The sequence below is a fragment of the Oncorhynchus clarkii genome, chromosome 20 (assembly GCF_045791955.1).
Source record: "Oncorhynchus clarkii lewisi isolate Uvic-CL-2024 chromosome 20, UVic_Ocla_1.0, whole genome shotgun sequence".
NCBI classification, from domain to species: domain Eukaryota; kingdom Metazoa; phylum Chordata; class Actinopteri; order Salmoniformes; family Salmonidae; genus Oncorhynchus; species Oncorhynchus clarkii.
In genome coordinates, this window is record NC_092166.1 from 9,563,654 (window position 1) to 9,580,930 (window position 17,277).

General features: G+C 41.3%; 1 protein-coding gene across 1 annotated transcript; it reads left to right on the forward strand.

The window, feature by feature from the left end:
• Nucleotides 1–366: 366 nt before the first annotated feature.
• LOC139377241 (protein shisa-like-2A) lies at nt 367–16,914 on the forward strand. The gene is made up of 3 exons (XM_071120248.1): nt 367–548; nt 2,486–2,622; nt 16,721–16,914. Exons 1-3 carry the CDS (start codon nt 367–369, stop codon nt 16,912–16,914), a joined length of 513 nt encoding a protein of 170 aa, XP_070976349.1.
• The last annotated feature ends 363 nt before the right edge of the window (nt 16,915–17,277 follow it).

The window sequence follows — 17,277 nt, forward strand, 5'->3', positions numbered from 1 at the left end:
CCTACACAAGAGGATCAGCAATCCAAACGGGCTATCAAGCAGAGCAATTAGTGTCTCTTATGTCCCCATCTAATTAAAGTTTTTTATTCATTTATACCCATTGTAGGGTGTTGTATCAGAGAAAGAGAGAGAGAGAGAGAGAGAGAGAGAGAGAGAGATGTGGATGGAAGGAGGTGTGGTGGGGGGACTCCAGAATTCAATATGGTACATCGGGATGCAGTTTTTCCACATTTCTCTGTCATGCTCGGAAATGTGATGCCTACTATGTTCAGCAAGGACACATTGCGCGACATTGCGATAAAACCCTTACACAGCTAAGGAAATTGCCTCATTACCTCGACAGAGCTTTCTTTTTTTCTTACCAGCATGACTGCGAATTGCACAAGCTACTACAGCGCAGAAAATGCTTTTGTGAATGGCTTTTTGTGCCCTAAAGCGGGAAGCGGTGCCCACGCGGTATTCTGCTGCGGATTTAACGATATCAAGTATTGCTGTGATGACCCCAACAGTTTTTTCCCCTACGAGTATGCATACATGTGGTGGCTTAGGTAAGGACTTTTTACACATCTTTGATTTGATGTTATACCAATTCATCCGTTTTGTTATTCCTATATAGCCTTACCCTATCTTGGGGAAATCTCATTCACTGCCGGACTTTTAAGTTTGCATAATGTTTGATATTGTGATGATGTACACCTATTATAGATTACAGTAGGCTACTGTATAACGAGGGAAGCTGATACAAGGAGAAAAGTACCTAAATTAAAAGTGAAAATAAAAACTGAAAAAGTGTACATTTTCCTCCCACTATACTCAATACTGTATCCAGGGGCAGACTGGGACCAGAATTTGTCCCTGGTATTTCTAACACACTGGCCCATGTTTTTCCTCAATAACCCCATTATTAGCCAAATGATATATATTTTATTTAACCTTTCTTTAACTTGGCAAGTCAGTTAAGAACAAATTCTTATTTACAATGACGGCCTACCCCGGCCAAACCCGGGCAACGCTGGGCCAATTGTGCGCAGCCCTATGGGACCTATGGGTGATTGGGGACTCCCAATCACTGCCAGATATGATACAGCCTGGATTCAAACCAGGGACTGTAGTGATGCCTCTTGCACTGAGATGCAGTGCCTAAGAACCCTGCACCACTCCGATGGACCAGCACATCTGACATTAGCCCGAAATGCTGGATGGCCAGTCCGCCCCTAAATGTATCACTCTCAGAAAGAGTGCAATCTATTATCTGTCTTCCCCATCACCTCTCTCTGCTCTCCCCTGCCTTTCCCTCCCTGCCTCCCCCATCACCTCTCTCTACTCTCCCCTGCCTTTCCCTCCCTGTCTTCCCCATCACCTCTCTGCTCTCCCCTGCCTTTCCCTCCCTGTCTTCCCCATCATCTCTCTGCTTTCCCCTGCCTTTCCCTCCCTGTCTTCCCCATCACCTCTCTGCTCTCCCCTGCCTTTCCCTCCCTGTCTTCCCCATCACCTCTCTCTCTGCTCTCCCCTGCCTTTCCATCCCTGTCTTCCTCATCACCTCTCTGCTCTCCCCTGCCTTTCCCTCCCTGTCTTCCCCATCACCTCTCTCTCTGCTCTCCCCTGCCTTTCCATCCCTGTCTTCCTCATCACCTCTCTGCTCTCCCCTGCCTTTCCCTCCCTGTCTTCCCCATCACCTCTCTGCTCTCCCCTGCCTTTCCCTCCCTGTCTTCCCCATAACCTCTCTACTCTCCCCTGCCTTTCCCTCCCTGTCTTCCCCATCACCTCTCTGCTCTCCCCTGCTTTCCCTCCCTGTCTTCCCCATCACCTCTCTCTCTGCTCTCCCCTGCCTTTCCCTCCCTGTCTTCCCCATCACCTCTCTGCTCTCCCCTGCCTTCCCCATCACCTCTCTGCTCTCCCGTGCCTTTCCCTCCCTGTCTTCCCCATCACCTCTCTGCTCTCCCCTGCCTTCCCCATCACCTCTCTCTGCTCTCCCCTGCCTTTCCCTCCCTGTCTTCCCCATCACCTCTCTGCTCTCCCCTGCTTTCCCTCCCTGTCTTCCCCATCACCTCTCTCTCTGCTCTCCCCTGCCTTTCCCTCCCTGTCTTCCCCATCACCTCTCTGCTCTCCCCTGCCTTCCCCATCACCTCTCTGCTCTCCCGTGCCTTTCCCTCCCTGTCTTCCCCATCACCTCTCTGCTCTCCCCTGCCTTCCCCATCACCTCTCTCTGCTCTCCCCTGCCTTTCCCTCCCTGTCTTCCCCATCACCTCTCTGCTCTCCCCTGCCTTTCCCGCTCTGTCACACATTAATCACATTCTCTCATCTTCTCTTCCTCGCTCCCCCTTTCTCTCACCTTCTCTGTCCATTGCTTTCTCCCGGCCTTCCCCTAATCTCTTTCTCTCCTTTCCCCATCTGTCTCTGTCTCTTTCTTCATCTCTTTCCCTCCCCGTCCCTTTCCTCCTACTCGCCATCCTCTTTCTCTTCTCCTTATTCCTTCATCTCTTAGCGTCGGGGCCCTGATAGGTCTGTCCATAGCAGCAGTGGTCCTGCTGGCCTTCCTCATCACAGTCTGTGTCCTCTGCTACCTCTTCATCGCCACCAAGCCCAGTCGCCTTGACAACGGCCTGCCACTCAGAACACCAGGTGGGTAACACTTCTGAGGTGGGCTAAGGTCTTGACACATAATCTAAAGGTATGTGATGGGATACATAGAGCCGGGCTAAGGTCTTGACACATCATCTAAAGGTATGTGATGGGATACATAGAGCCGGGCTAAGGTCTTGACACATCATCTAAAGATGTTGGGTAGGATACATACAGTGCATTCGGAAAGTATTCAGACCCCTTGACTTTTTCTACATTTTGTTATGTTACAGCCTTATTCTAAAATTGATTAAATATGTTTTCTCAGCAGTCTACACACAATACCCCGTAATGACAAAGCAAAAACAGGTTTTGACACATTTTTGCAAATGTATAAAAAACTAAGTACAGAGAAATCCTTGATGAAAATCTGCTCCAGACTGCTCAGGACCTCAGACTGGGGCGAAGGTTCACCTTCCAACAGGACAACGACCCAGCAAAGACAACGCAGGAGTGGCTTTAGGACAAGTCTCTGACAGTCCTTGAGTGGCCCAGCCAGAGCCCGGACTTGAACCCGATCGAACATCTCTGGAGAGACCTGAAAATAGCTGTACAGCAACGCTCCCCATCCAACCTGACAGAGCTTGAGAGGATCTGCAGAGAAGAATGCGAGAAACTTGTAGCGTCATACCCAAGAAGACTCGATACTGTAATCGCTGCAAAAGATGCTGAGTAAAGGGTCTGAATACTTATGTAAATGTGATATTTCAGTTTTTATTTTGAGTAAACTAGCAAACATTTCTAAAAACCTGGTTTTGCTTTGTCACTATGTGGTATTGTGTGTAGATTACTGAGGGACATTTTTTTTAAATCAATTTTAAAATAAGGCTGTTACGTAACAACATGTGGAAAAAGTCAAGGGGTCTGAATACTTTCCGAAGGCACAGTAAATGGGATATTGTATAGAAAATACCAAATAAAACTAATTTTAGGGCTATCGTGCTATCGTGGATACAAGTCTGTTGACCCTTATCACACCAGGCACCTTGATGACAGCCCCCAACATCAGGAAATTGAAAGTGTCTTTCTTCTGTTACATGTTCCTCAGTACACAAACACACAATAATATAATGAGCCATGCCATGCATTGCTGGGCTCAGTCAGGTCTTTGACACATTCACCCTCTCCCCCACTGAAACATCACCCACAAAATGTTGGCACCATTGTAACAGGTTGTAATCAAGCCCTGGTCTCCAGCATGGGAACAGAGGATGAATACCTGGTGGCTAGGTAGTCTCAGGTAGGAATACTAAAAAATACTTGGCTCTGACAACAAAAGCATTTCATGTCCATCAACTTATCCAAATACCTGTCACACCCTACAGCAGGGCTGCCCAACCCTCTTCCTGGAGATCTACCTTCCTGTGGGTTTTCAGTCCAACCTTCATTTAACACACCTGATTCTACTAATCAGCTGCTCAACAAGACCTTAACTAGCTGTATCAGATATGCTGAATTAGGGTTGGACTGAAAACCTACAGGACAGTAGATCTCCAGGAAGAGGGTTGGACTGAAAACCTACAGGACAGTAGATCTCCAGGAAGAGGGTTGGACTCAAAACCTACAGGACAGTAGATCTCTAGGAAGAGGGTTGGACTGAAAACCTACAGGACAGTAGATCTCCAGGAAGAGAGTTGGACTGAAAACCTACAGGACAGTAGATATCCAGGAAGAGAGTTGGACTGAAAACCTACAGGACAGTAGATCTCCAGGAAGAGGGTTGGACTCAAAACCTACAGGACAGTAGATCTCCAGGAAGAGAGTTGGACTGAAAGCCTACAGGAAGAGGGTTGGGCAGCCCTGCCCTACAGTAACCTGTGGATCATCAGAACCTTCAGAAACCGGGCAGAATGTTTATAAGCTGTTTATTGACACTTGATAATGTCCTGTAATGATTTGTTTTGAAGTGAGCCACCTTCGGTCAATCATAACATATCAATAAAGACTCTGTATAGTGTGACAGTGTACTTACTTTAAAGTGAGCCACCTTCGGTCATTCATAACACATATAAATGAGGCAAATGTAGTTAACGCTTAAGGAATTGTCACTGTCAGCTAAAACAAATAAACGTTGAAGACAAGTTTAAACATCTCTTTTTATTTTTTACCTTTGAAACCCCTTCTCATTTATACTACACCTGATCGCCCTCGCTATTCCTAACACTATTCCTAACACTATTCCTAACACTATTCCTAACACTATTCCTAACGCTATTCCTAACGCTATTCCTAACACTATTCCTAACACTATTCCTAACACTATTCCTAACACTATTCCTAACACTATTCCTAACACTATTCCTAACACTATTCCTAACACTATTCCTAACACTATTCCTAACACATGGTAGGTCAAATTAAAACCTTAAAACAATACAAATACAGTAAGTTTTTTTTATTTTAATCCAACAATGCAAATTACACTGAACATTATACAGGGTTGTGAACGGTGTAGCTTGTCCCTGAGCTGGTCGACAAAACGGTTCTGGTCTCTCTGATTGCTGGAGGCACAGCATGTTGGTTTCAACCTTAAAAGTAACAAAGGTAGCAGTTTTTGTTTAATGAAAAGTCTGTTACATTCGCTGGATAAAGGTATTTCTGTGCTGCACTGATATGACAGGTTGGCTGCATTGTCAGTGGTGGAAAAAGTACCAAATTCTCATACTGTAGAAAAAGTAAAGATGCCATGATAGGAAATGACTCAAGTAAAAGTGAAAGTCACCCAGGAAAATATTACTTGAGTAAAAGTCTAAAGTATTTGGTTTTAAATGTACTTAAGTATCAAAAGTAAAAGTATAAATCATTTGAAATTCGTTATATTAAGCAAACCAAATGGCACAATTGTGTTTTTTTAATTATTAGATAGCCAAGGGCACACTCAAACTTGAGCTGTTTAGTAAGTCCGCCAGATCAGAGGTAGTAGAGATGACCAGGGATGTTCTCTTGATAAGTGTGTGAATTGGACCATTTCTGTAAAAATGTAATGAGTACTTTTGGGTGTCAGGGAAAATGTATGGAGTTAAAAGTATATAATTATCTTTAGGAATGTAGTGAAGTAAAAGTAAAAGTAGTCAAAAATATATATAGTAAAGTACAGATACCCCCCCAAAAAACTACTTATTGTAAGTAGTGTCACGCTGGTATAAAGGATTTGGAGAAAGGCACAGAAATACATAATAGGGTTTTTTAATACACCCCAAACAACATGTAACGGTGGGTGAGTGATGGGTGTGGAGTCAGACGCAGAGAGCAAAAGTAAACGGGGAAAAAACGCTTTAATGTCCAAAGTAACAGGTCCAAACAGGGGTGAAGCCCTAAACACAGGTCCAAACAGGGGTGAAGCCCTAAACACAGGTCCAAACAGGGGTGAAGCCCTAAACACAGGTGCAAACAAACCCAAAACCTTAGTTACAAAACCCGGACAGCGAAAACCCAAAAGACAACGATAACCACAAACGTAACAATAACAACAAGCCCGCACAAACACCAGCGGGCTAAACAAACTTAAATAACACCCATCCCAAAAACCCAACAAGGAACAGGTGAAAACAATTAGACAAAAACAAACTTAAATAACACCCATCCCAAAAACCCAACAAGGAACAGGTGAAAACAATTAGACAAAAACAAACGAAAAGGGAAAAGGGATCGGTGGCAGCTAATAGACCGGCCACGACGAAGGGGAGCCACCTTCGGTGGTATTCGTGACACAACACGTATACAAAACACTGGGATGTACCCAAACAAAAGAGCGAGGTAAACCTCGTAGAAAGACACGGGACGATACCTGTGCACAAAACACGCAGCACAAAAGCTGAAACATCGCATAGGTACTCACATGACCCATCCTGATGTGATCAGGAAAATGTATTGGATCAAGACATTATGTCACACTACTTTGGAACAAATAACGTATGATGTCAACAGCAGAATTATGATCGGCCTGGTATATTTTTCAGGTTTTCTTACCATTAGAAGTGTTTCAGCCATCCTCTGCCAGGTCACTTGCCCTCTTCTCCTCCAGTGGAAGACCGACAACTCACGTCTGATGCCGTCACTGGTCACCCCTGAAGAAACACAAAAGATACATCTTTTTAAAACCATCTCCAAGAGTAAAAGAGATGGATGCTCAAAAATAAACTTAAACCATTACGTTATTAAACATCTTAAATGACAGGTCTCTGTCTGATCTAACCGGTGCAGCAGTCTGGGGATGAAGTTGTTGACAAATGGGATGAGGTAGAGGAGGACATCTCAAGCACGCGGCTATGAGATATGCTGTAGTAAAGTATCTAGGGGTATTTGTTTTTTTCTGAGCCTGCTAGTTAGCTAGCAAAATGTCGTATTGTTATAGCTAGCTAACTTATGCTGCTAACATTAACTAGCTATCTATCACAGCAGTTGCAGTGAAGTTAGCAAAATTATTTGAAATAACGATTGAGGTATCCATGTAATCTAGATAAATAATTAACATTTAAATTAATATAAATAAAGTTACATTTACCAGTTTATCCCTGTCCAGTGGCACCACAAGTTGGCATTTGATTTGCAAACTCCATCACGTGTCCACATCACCAACAAACTAGAATGAGCCAAACACATCAAGACAGTCGTGAAGAGGGCACAACAAAGCCTATTCCCCCCCAGGAAACTAAAAAGATTTGGCATGGGTCCTGAGATCCTCAAAAGGTTCTACAGCTTTAACATCGTGAGCACTGGTTGCATCACTGCCTGGTACAGACATTGCTCGGCCTCTGACCACAAGGCACTACAGAGGGTAGTGTGTACAGCCCAGTACATCACTGGGGCTCAGCTGCCTGCCATCCAGAACCTCTACACCAGGCGGTGGCAGAGGAAGGCCCTAAAAATTGTTAAAGACCCCAGCCACCCTAGTCATAGACTGTTCTCTCTATTACTGCATGGCAAGCGGTACCGGAGTGCCAAGTCTAGGACAAAAAAGCTTCTCAACAGTTTTTACCCCCAAGCCATAAGACTCCTGAACAGGTAATCAAATGGCTTCCCGGACTATTTGCATTGTGTGCCCCCAGCAACCCCTCTTTTACGCTGCTGCTACTCTCTGTTTATCATATATGCACAGTCACTTTAACTATACATTCATGTACATATGTACATACTGCCGACCAACCAGTGCTCCCGCACATTGGCTAACCGGGCTATCTGCATTGTGTCCCACCACCCACCAACCCCTATTTTACGCTACTGCTACTCTCTGTTCATCATATCTGCATAGTCACTTCAACCATATCTACATGTTCATACTACCTCAATCAGCCTGACTAACCGGTGTCTGTATGTAGCCTCACTACTTCTATAGCCTCGCTACTGTTTTTCTCAAAAATCAACACCTCAAAAGTGGTCCCCTGATGTGGTTTAAGCATTGTTGTGATCATAGAACATCCAATTCTGTGTTTTTTCTTTAAAAAATGTTGTGGTTTTTTAGACCGAAATCCAGAAAAAAATGAGGAAATCAGACACCTGGAAAAACAAAAACAAGAAATGTAATTTTACCCCCCACCCAAAAAAAACTGCTTTTAAAGGGCCCTACCAACGTTTTTTGGTGTGTGTGACTGCACTTTACAGTGTGTGTCATCCTGCAGCACAGCATTTTTGAGGAAAGTCTAATATTGGCTATACACCTAAGATGGATTTTTATTTGTCTTTTTGTATATTTTTCATTGAACCTTTATTTAACTAGGCAAGTCAGTTAAAGAACAAATTCTCATTTACAATGACGGCTTAGTAATATAATATAATATATGCCATTTAGCAGACGCTTTTGTCCAAAGCAAGTGCATATGTAACGGGTGAGGAAATAGCTCGCTCTGAGAACATGAAGTAGTTGTTTCCTTGTGGAATGCTTTGTGGGTGACTGTTGTCGATGTGTTCCGAGGGTCCTTGGTTAGAGCCCATGTTGGGGCCAGGAGAGGAACGTAAAAGCCATATGTTTACACGTACACTTTTACTTATGGGTGGTCCCAGGAATCGAACCCACTATCCTGGCCTTGCAACGCTCTAACAACATGCACGACAAAGTTATAGATGCTTGTGAAGCCTCAATTTAATATGATTTATAAAGCCTTTATTAAGTAGTGCTTATGTCACCTTTTACAAAGCACAGGTTTATGTCATATTTTATATAGTGGGTTATGTCACATTTGACTTAGGTTGTTATGTCACACAGTTATGCCACATTTATGAACCCTTTATAAAGCTTGACATACAGTTATAGATGATTTGTGATGCATTTGTGTAGTGCTTATGAAGGCTTTATGAAGCCTTTATAGAGCATGGCATACAGTTATAGATGATTTGTGATGCATTTGTGTAGTGCTTATGAAGGCTTTATGAAGCCTTTATAGAGCTTGACATACAGTTATAGATGATTTGTGTAGTGCTTATGAAGGCTTTATGAAGCCTTTAAAAGCTGCACTTCATTTAAAGTGGGACCAAATTGGCCAACTGTAATCCAATAACAGTTGCGTAATGACAAGCATTATGGGCAATGTTATATACCAGAGCAAATCAATGCAGCCAAATGTCAAGAAAATGTAAAGAAGTCGGCCAATCAGCACACTTACATAGCTAGAGTTCCCTTGGCTTGGCATCGAGAGAAAGTTCAAGTGCTACTGGATTACAATTTCATAATTTTAACAGATTTATATCTGGAAAATAGCGTCATATACATGTAACACATCTGAGGTCAGAATGACTTGAAAAACATTTCTGCCTGCGATACTGACAGTTATATTACAGGACTAGAAAATACTCAGTGCGCTACATCACCGCCCTGGGATTTGAAGGTCCTGGGTTTGCTTACCAGAGGGAATATTTTGACCATTCTCTGTCTTGTACAGTTTTTGCTCACCCCCTCCCCCCTTTCCTGACACACACACACACACCGGCGCTCACACACATGGTGTGTGCACATTTTAATTTATTAGGTGTCCCTTAAAAGACACTTGGGGTTCGTTGGGCATTACTGAGTGGGAGGGGAGAGTGAGTGTGTATTAGCGCTAGTGTGCGCGTGTTACTACTACGGAGGAGGAGAGAACGGTGGAAAGAGCAACTCTCAATCTCTCTAGGAAGACGTTGCTGCCCTCATCCGCCCGATGCACACCATCTCTATGCACGCGATAAATTGCACAGGTTGTAAACATCCCTCCTTTTCAGGAGCCACTTTCTATAATTTGAGAAGATAAGACATTTTGTCAAGCTGGCCCACATGGAGCTGACAAACGACTTCTGCTTGCTTATTCATATGCACACAGTACATTGTACAGTAGCACCTACAGTACATTCGGACAGTATATTAATATTAAATAAATACTAATAACTACATTATTTATGTTGCCATTTGTCATTATTGTGTACTTTTACTGTACTTTACGCATTATGATGCTCATATAAATTTCCTTTCTTTTTTTCGGCTCCAGACACCTGGCTACTATATTCAGGATGGATGTCCCTAAACTGGGACGGTTGTTTCTAACGTGCACTAATGTGACTAGAATGACGTTGTATACAACAGCCAACATTCCTGGACAGAAAATATTAAATTCTTGTTAAACTAACTGTAGAGTCCAAATAATAGTAGTTATTACAGTGAAAAAATACCATGCTATTGTTTGAGGAGAGTGCTCAACCTCAAAACACTTTATCACGGCAACTGGTTTGATACATTCACCTCTGAAGGTAAATAATGTACTTACATTCACCTCTGAAGGTAAATAATGTACTTACATTTGGTAATCTTGCTCGGATTTGTCATCCTGAGGGTCCCAGAGATAAAATGTAGCATAGGTTTGTTTGATAAAATCAATTTTTATGTTCACATGTAGGAACTGGGTTCTACAGTTTGACCCCACTACTGTCTCTGGCTCCACACCCACCCCGCCCGGCCATCTAGATGTGTGAAAGTTAGTGTATAAACTAATGATCCATCATGTATGACATTCCTGGGAGTGTGTCTACTTACATTTTTTATTACCATATAATTTAAATATGTATCATTGACCAATTCGGCACATTTGGGCAAACTTCTGGCAAACTTGATACAAAATATTGTGCAGTAATGAAATTCTTCACTGGATCGGTGTTAAACTTTGCACACCCACTGCTGCCGTCTGGTGGCCAAAATCTAAATTACACCTAGACTCCAATCTAAAAGTCTGGCCTTTCTCTTGAATTTCAAAGATGATGAAAAAATGTTTTTTTAAATAACTTGTTTGTATGATATTTTACCAGATCTAATGTGTTATATTTTCTTACATTAATTTAACATATTCACAAACTTCAAAGTCCTTTCAAATGTTATCAATAATATGCATATACTTGTTATCCTTGTACAGGCAGTTAGATTTGAGTATGTCATTTTAGGCAAAAATTGAAAGAAAGGGTCTGATCCTTAAGAGGTTCCATGGTTTTTACACCGGAAGATGATTATGCAAACATCATATAAACCAGATAGTTTAGCTCCTGGATGCTGATTGGCTGAAAGCCATGGTATGTTAGGCCACATATCAAGGGTAAGACAATAACAACAAAAAGTGTTCAAATTAAGTTGGTAACCAGTTTATAACAGCAATAAGGCACCTCAGGGGGGTTGTGGTATATGGCCAATACACCACGGCTAAGGGCTGTATCCAGGTACTCCGCGTTGCTTCGTGCCTAAGAACAACCCTTAGTCGTGGTATATTGGCCATATACCACACCCCCTCGTGCCTTATTGCTTCATTATAGCGATGGTATAGAAGAGATAATCAACTCAGGGCTCACTTCGCTAGTGCTTCATGGAACACACCTTCCACGTCGTTCCTTATTTTCCATAGAACATATTGGTCCTTGTTGATTATCCCTTACAAATATACACTGCACGGCCAATCAGTGGATTCAGCTATTTCAACCACACCTGTAGCTGACGGTTGTATGAAATCGAGCACACAGCCATGCAATCTCCATAGACAAACATTGGCAGTAGAGTGGCCCATACTCACGAGCTCAGTGACTTTCAATGTAAAATACTTTAAACAACTACTAGTCGTTTTTTGGGGGGTATCTGCACTTTACTTCACTATTTATATTTTTGACAACTTTTACTTCACTACATTCCTAAAGATTATAATGTACTTTTTACTTCATACATTTTCCTTGACACCCAAAAGTACAAAAGTACATTTTGAATTCTTAGCAGGACAGGAAAATGGTCCAATTCACAATCTCATCAAGACAACGTATGGTCATCCCTACTGCTCCTGATCTGGCTGACTTACTAAACACAAATGTATCGTTTGTAACGGTATCTATACTTTTATTCAAGTATGACAACTGGGTACTTTTCCATCGCTGGGTACCGTCATAGGATGCCACCTTTCCAACAAGTTATTTCGTAAAATGTCTGCCCTGCTAGAGCTTCCCCGGTCAACTGTAAGTACTGTTATTGTGAAGTGGAAACATCAGGGAGCAACGACTTGTGCCAATGTATCCTCCAAACACCGGCTTCGAGAACATTATCACTGTTAAACATGGGGTTACCAATATATTCAAATAATAATTGACATATTTTCATTAAAAACGTTATTTTTATGAATTTTATTCATACTATTTCATCCTTCCACAAGATATAGTCTCGACACAAGATAGTCTCGACACAAAAAACAGTTTAATAAATACACTTCTAGCCTACAACCAGTTTAATAAATACACTTCTAGCCTACAACCAGTTTAATAAATACATTCCTAGCCTACAACCAGTTTAATAAATACACTCCTAGCCTACAACCAGTTTAATAAATACACTCCTAGCCTACAACCAGTTTAATAAATACACTTCTAGCCTACAACCAGTTTTATAAATACACTTCTAGCCTACAACCAGTTTAATAAATAGACTTCTAGCCTACAACCAGTTTTATAAATACACTCCTAGCCTACAACCAGTTTAATAAATACACTTCTAGCCTACAACCAGTTTAATATATACACTCCTAGCCTACAACCAGTTTAATAAATACACTTCTAGCCTACAACCAGTTTAATAAATACACTCCTAGCCTACAACCAGTTTAATAAATACACTTCTAGCCTACAACCAGTTTAATAAATACACTTCTAGCCTACAACCAGTTTAATAAATACACTTCTAGCCTACAACCAGTTTTATAAATACACTTCTAGCCTACAACCAGTTTAATAAATACACTTCTAGCCTACAACCAGTTTAATAAATACACTTCTAGCCTACAACCAGTTTTATAAATACACTTCTAGCCTACAACCAGTTTAATAAATACACTTCTAGCCTACAACCAGTTTAATAAATACACTTCTAGCCTACAACCAGTTTTATTAATATGCTTCTAGCCTCTGTCTCTTGTGCAGTACACTCTCTCCTTAAAACACGCATATAGGAGTCCCAGGAAAAAATAGACTATAATAGCTTTTTTGTTGTTGCATTTCTTAGGCTAATAGACTATTCGAAGAGGATGCAAGCTCTTGTTTGCTGAATGTTATATACAGTAGCCAGTAGAACTCACGGGCAGTTTAAAGCAGTGATGTGTTCCAAACCATAACCATTCGTGAAGAGAACTGAAAGCCGTCTGCATTTTAAGCATGTCATTACAATGATGAAGATTAGGACAACAAAACGTATTTCATTTCAATGTTGAAGGGATGAAGCAACAATAGAGAGAGAAGAGGTAGGCCAGGGATTCCCAAACCTTTTTGGCCCACTACCCCATTTTGATATCTGAAAATTTATGTGAAAAGAGTATGTAATTAACAGCCAATGTTTACTTTTTTTATTTGGTAATATGGTAGTCAATTGAAAAACATTCTAACAGTATTTATGATTGTCTTAACTCACCATCACTTATTTTTAATGTGGGGCTATGACAGTCAATTGCCAGTTAGTCTGACATGATTTCCCTTATCTGGGGCGGCAGGGTAGCCTAGTGGTTAGAGCGTCGGACTAGTAACCGGAAGGTTGTGAGTTCAAACCACCGAGCTGACAAGGTACAAATCTGTCGTTCTGCCCCTGAACAGGCAGTTAACCCACTGTTCCCAGGCCGTCATTGAAAATAAGAATTTGTTCTTAACTGACTTGCCTGGTTAAATAAAGGTAAAATAAAAAAATAAAAAAAAATCTCACCACGAATGAGATGGATGTGTTTGATGCATGTTGCCTAGGAGATTCTCAATTCAGGATGCGTGGTCACCTCTAGTGCGCACCTCACCTCTGCTGCCACATCCAACCTGGATCGATTTTTGGTTTGAATGCAGACAAATGCACTGCTTTACACAGAATACGAGGTCAAATCTTGACATCTGTGGTCTTCAGATCGGAAATTTGGAGCTCTATAACGAGACCCGAGTTCCCGAGTTGGAATTCCGAGTTGGATGACCGTTCAAAAATATTTTTCCCATTCGGAGCTCGTTTTTTCCGAGTTCCCAGTTGTCTTGAATACACTGAAGTCGGAACCCAGATTTCCGAGTACCCAGTTCCGAGATCCCAGATGTTTTGAACGCGGCATTAATGCTCAGTGGGAGACAGACATGAGAAATCAAATCTCCTCTGTGGTGACCCCTGAATGCGGGTAGTTCAGTTAGTTTCCCATTGATTGCTAGCAATAGCATAAATTCTTCGTTTAAAAGTGTTATTTGACAAAGGTGTTTCTGTGCCTCTGCCTCCCAAAGTTGTGGACTCAAGTCACATGACTTAAACTCGAGTCTGACTGTGAAATCACAAATTTGTTGACGACACGCGACTTGATAGAAAAGAAAACAACTTGAGACTTGACTTGGAGCCCCAAGACTCGACATTGACTTGAGACTGATGACTTGAAATGATCAGGCCAGGTTTTGTAATGTTTTGTCACAGAGTATAAACGTGGATTGATTATTCTACACATATTGTAGCCAGAGACAGTCCGCAGCATCGCCCAAGCAAAAAAAGACGGCAACAGATTGGCAAAGGGTGAGTTAGCAAAGACATTGCCGAAGATGTTCTAGTGTTGTCATTGTTCTATCTGTGACCTTGCTGATTTGTTTTACGGCGCAAATGTCAAATTGTAGGATGAGAGGATTGCCATAATAATAAACCTTGTTTGGGGATCGAGAATATTAACTTTTTACTTTGTAAACTTACCAGCAAGGGGGCAACCATTACTAGCATAGGCCTACTGGTATTTTAGTATGTAACAAATGCTTGAAATCGATCATCTATTTATGAAGCTTGCATTTGGAATTTGTTGTTCGAATGAATTATTAATGTGGCGAAGACGCACCACTCGCGCGCTCCAAACCCCAGCCAGTGGAGAGCGATTTTTTTTATTTTTTATTATGTTGTTTAAATGTTTGCTGTTGCTTTCAGACGTTTAAATACATAGGCCCTATGTGGTAAATCTATATTCAATCGAATAATCCAATAATTGCTAGCGTTTCATCATTCCATCCCAGTACCATTTCTGTTAAATGTCTGATATGCCTATGATACCTTTTCAATTAGCCAACGACTTCTTACTCTGCTCTGAGTTGGAGGTATGTTTAGTGTGCGGCCTTTTCCCAGGATCTAAGGACGCTCTCTGGTTGAATTTTGTCTTTTAGATTTTAATCATTTTCAATTAGATTTTTAAGTTTAACCACATTACAATGCTTTTGAGATACAAAGACGATATAATATGTATATTTTCTTTTTTCAGGATTTTGGAAATTCTCCAGCCCACCCTGCTTTCATATCAGGCGATCCCACGTGGGGTCGCGAACCCTAGTTTGGGAAGCAACCCATAGTTTAGGAGCTGCTAATGTAGGCTAATAAGCACATCGAACAACATTAGGGAAATATTCTGAAAGATGAAAGTCAACCTAATAATCAGCCTATAAAAATGAAAAATAGGCCTATTACTGTATATACGGTATATTTCAGAATTCAAATTCTCTAGCCTATTATTGTAACTTTGTAGGCCGCGTGTCCTGCACCCGCATACATGCTGGTGCAGGACGAGGGGCGTAATTCCAGTCCGTGTAATACAGTCCAGTAATACAGTATAATACAGTCCAGTAATACAGTATAATACAGTCCAGTAATACAGTAAAATACAGTCCAGTAATACAGTATAATACAGTCCAGTAATACAGTATAATACAGTCCAGTAATACAGTAAAATACAGTCCAGTAATACAGTATAATACAGTCCAGTAATACAGTATAATACAGTCCAGTAATACAGTATAATACAGTCCAGTAATACAGTATAATACAGTCCAGTAATACAGTATAATACAGTCCAGTAATACAGTAAAATACAGTCCAGTAATACAGTAAAATACAGTCCAGTAATACAGTATAATACAGTCCAGTAATACAGTATAATACAGTCCAGTAATACAGTAAAATACAGTCCAGTAATACAGTAAAATACAGTCCAGTAATACAGTAAAATACAGTCCAGTAATACAGTATAATACAGTCCAGTAATACAGTATAATACAGTCCAGTAATACAGTAAAATACAGTCCAGTAATACAGTATAATACAGTCCAGTAATACAGTAAAATACAGTCCAGTAATACAGTATAATTCAGTCCACACTCAAAAAGATTAGCCTGCTAAAGCTTGTTTAATCATTTTTTACCAAAAAGATATTGCTACATCTATGGGCTTTTTTGTTTTTCTGTTGTGTGTAATGTGAGATTGCCTATATCATAGGCTATGTATAGGATAACTGCACAATCATTTGGGCTTGGGCTCATCAAATGTGTTTAATGTAGGGCTCATCAAATGTATTTAATGCATGGGTTGTCAGGCTCAGGTAGCGTCAGGTTTGAATGTTTAATGCTGATCAAAGCTCTAATCAAATTCAGATTTTTTAAAATATTCTTTATATGCTGTAGAATGCCATTTCCGGTTTGGGTGGGAAATACCGGGTTACCCGGGAGAAAAGTGATTTATTCGTGAGATGGAACATTTGTAAATTACTGGGAAAATATTCAACACTGTGTGTGTGTGCTGTATGTTTGTGTGTGTCCGTCCCTGCGTGTCTGCCTGCTTTGTGTGTGTGTGTGTGTCTGTCTGTAATTCCAGGAGTGGTTCCCATTCCCAGTGAGGAACCCATCAGTCACTCCGGTGCGCGGCCTCCCAGTGGTCCCCAGGGCTTCAGGAAGAACTTCCTCAGCCGGAAGCTGGACTGTGACAACCAGCCTCCCGACCCTGAGAGACTGTTCCAGAAGTGCTTCATGGCAACCGTCACAACTGTCAACATGGAGGGCCCTTCTTAGGAGCACTTGGAAGAACCCCTTATAAGGGGGCCAGATGTCCACTTGTTTTGGAATGAGTGTGTAAAAAGACCAATGAATCACAAAAAGGATCCTTTTCAACTTGTCAATCACACATACTGTACAGTTGAAGTCGGAAGTTTACATACACCTTAGCCAAATACATTTAAACTCAGTTTTTCACTATTCCTGACATTTAATCTTAGTAAAAAATCCCTGTTTTAGGTCACTTAGGATCACCACTTTATTTTAAGAATGTGAAATGTCAGAATAATAGTAGAGAGAATAATTTATTTCAGCTTTTATTTCTTTCATCACATTCCCAGTGGGTCAGAAGTTTACATACACTCAGTTAGTATTTGGTAG

Excerpts from the sequence above, each read along its gene's own strand:
- LOC139377241 (XM_071120248.1), top strand. The coding sequence starts at position 367 with ATGACTGCGAATTGCACAAGCTACTACAGCGCAGAAAATGCTTTTGTG. Across the intron at positions 549-2,485 it reads GCATACATGTGGTGGCTTAG|CGTCGGGGCCCTGATAGGTC; the intron begins GTAAGGACTTTT and ends TTCATCTCTTAG. Across the intron at positions 2,623-16,720 it reads CCTGCCACTCAGAACACCAG|GAGTGGTTCCCATTCCCAGT; the intron begins GTGGGTAACACT and ends CTGTAATTCCAG.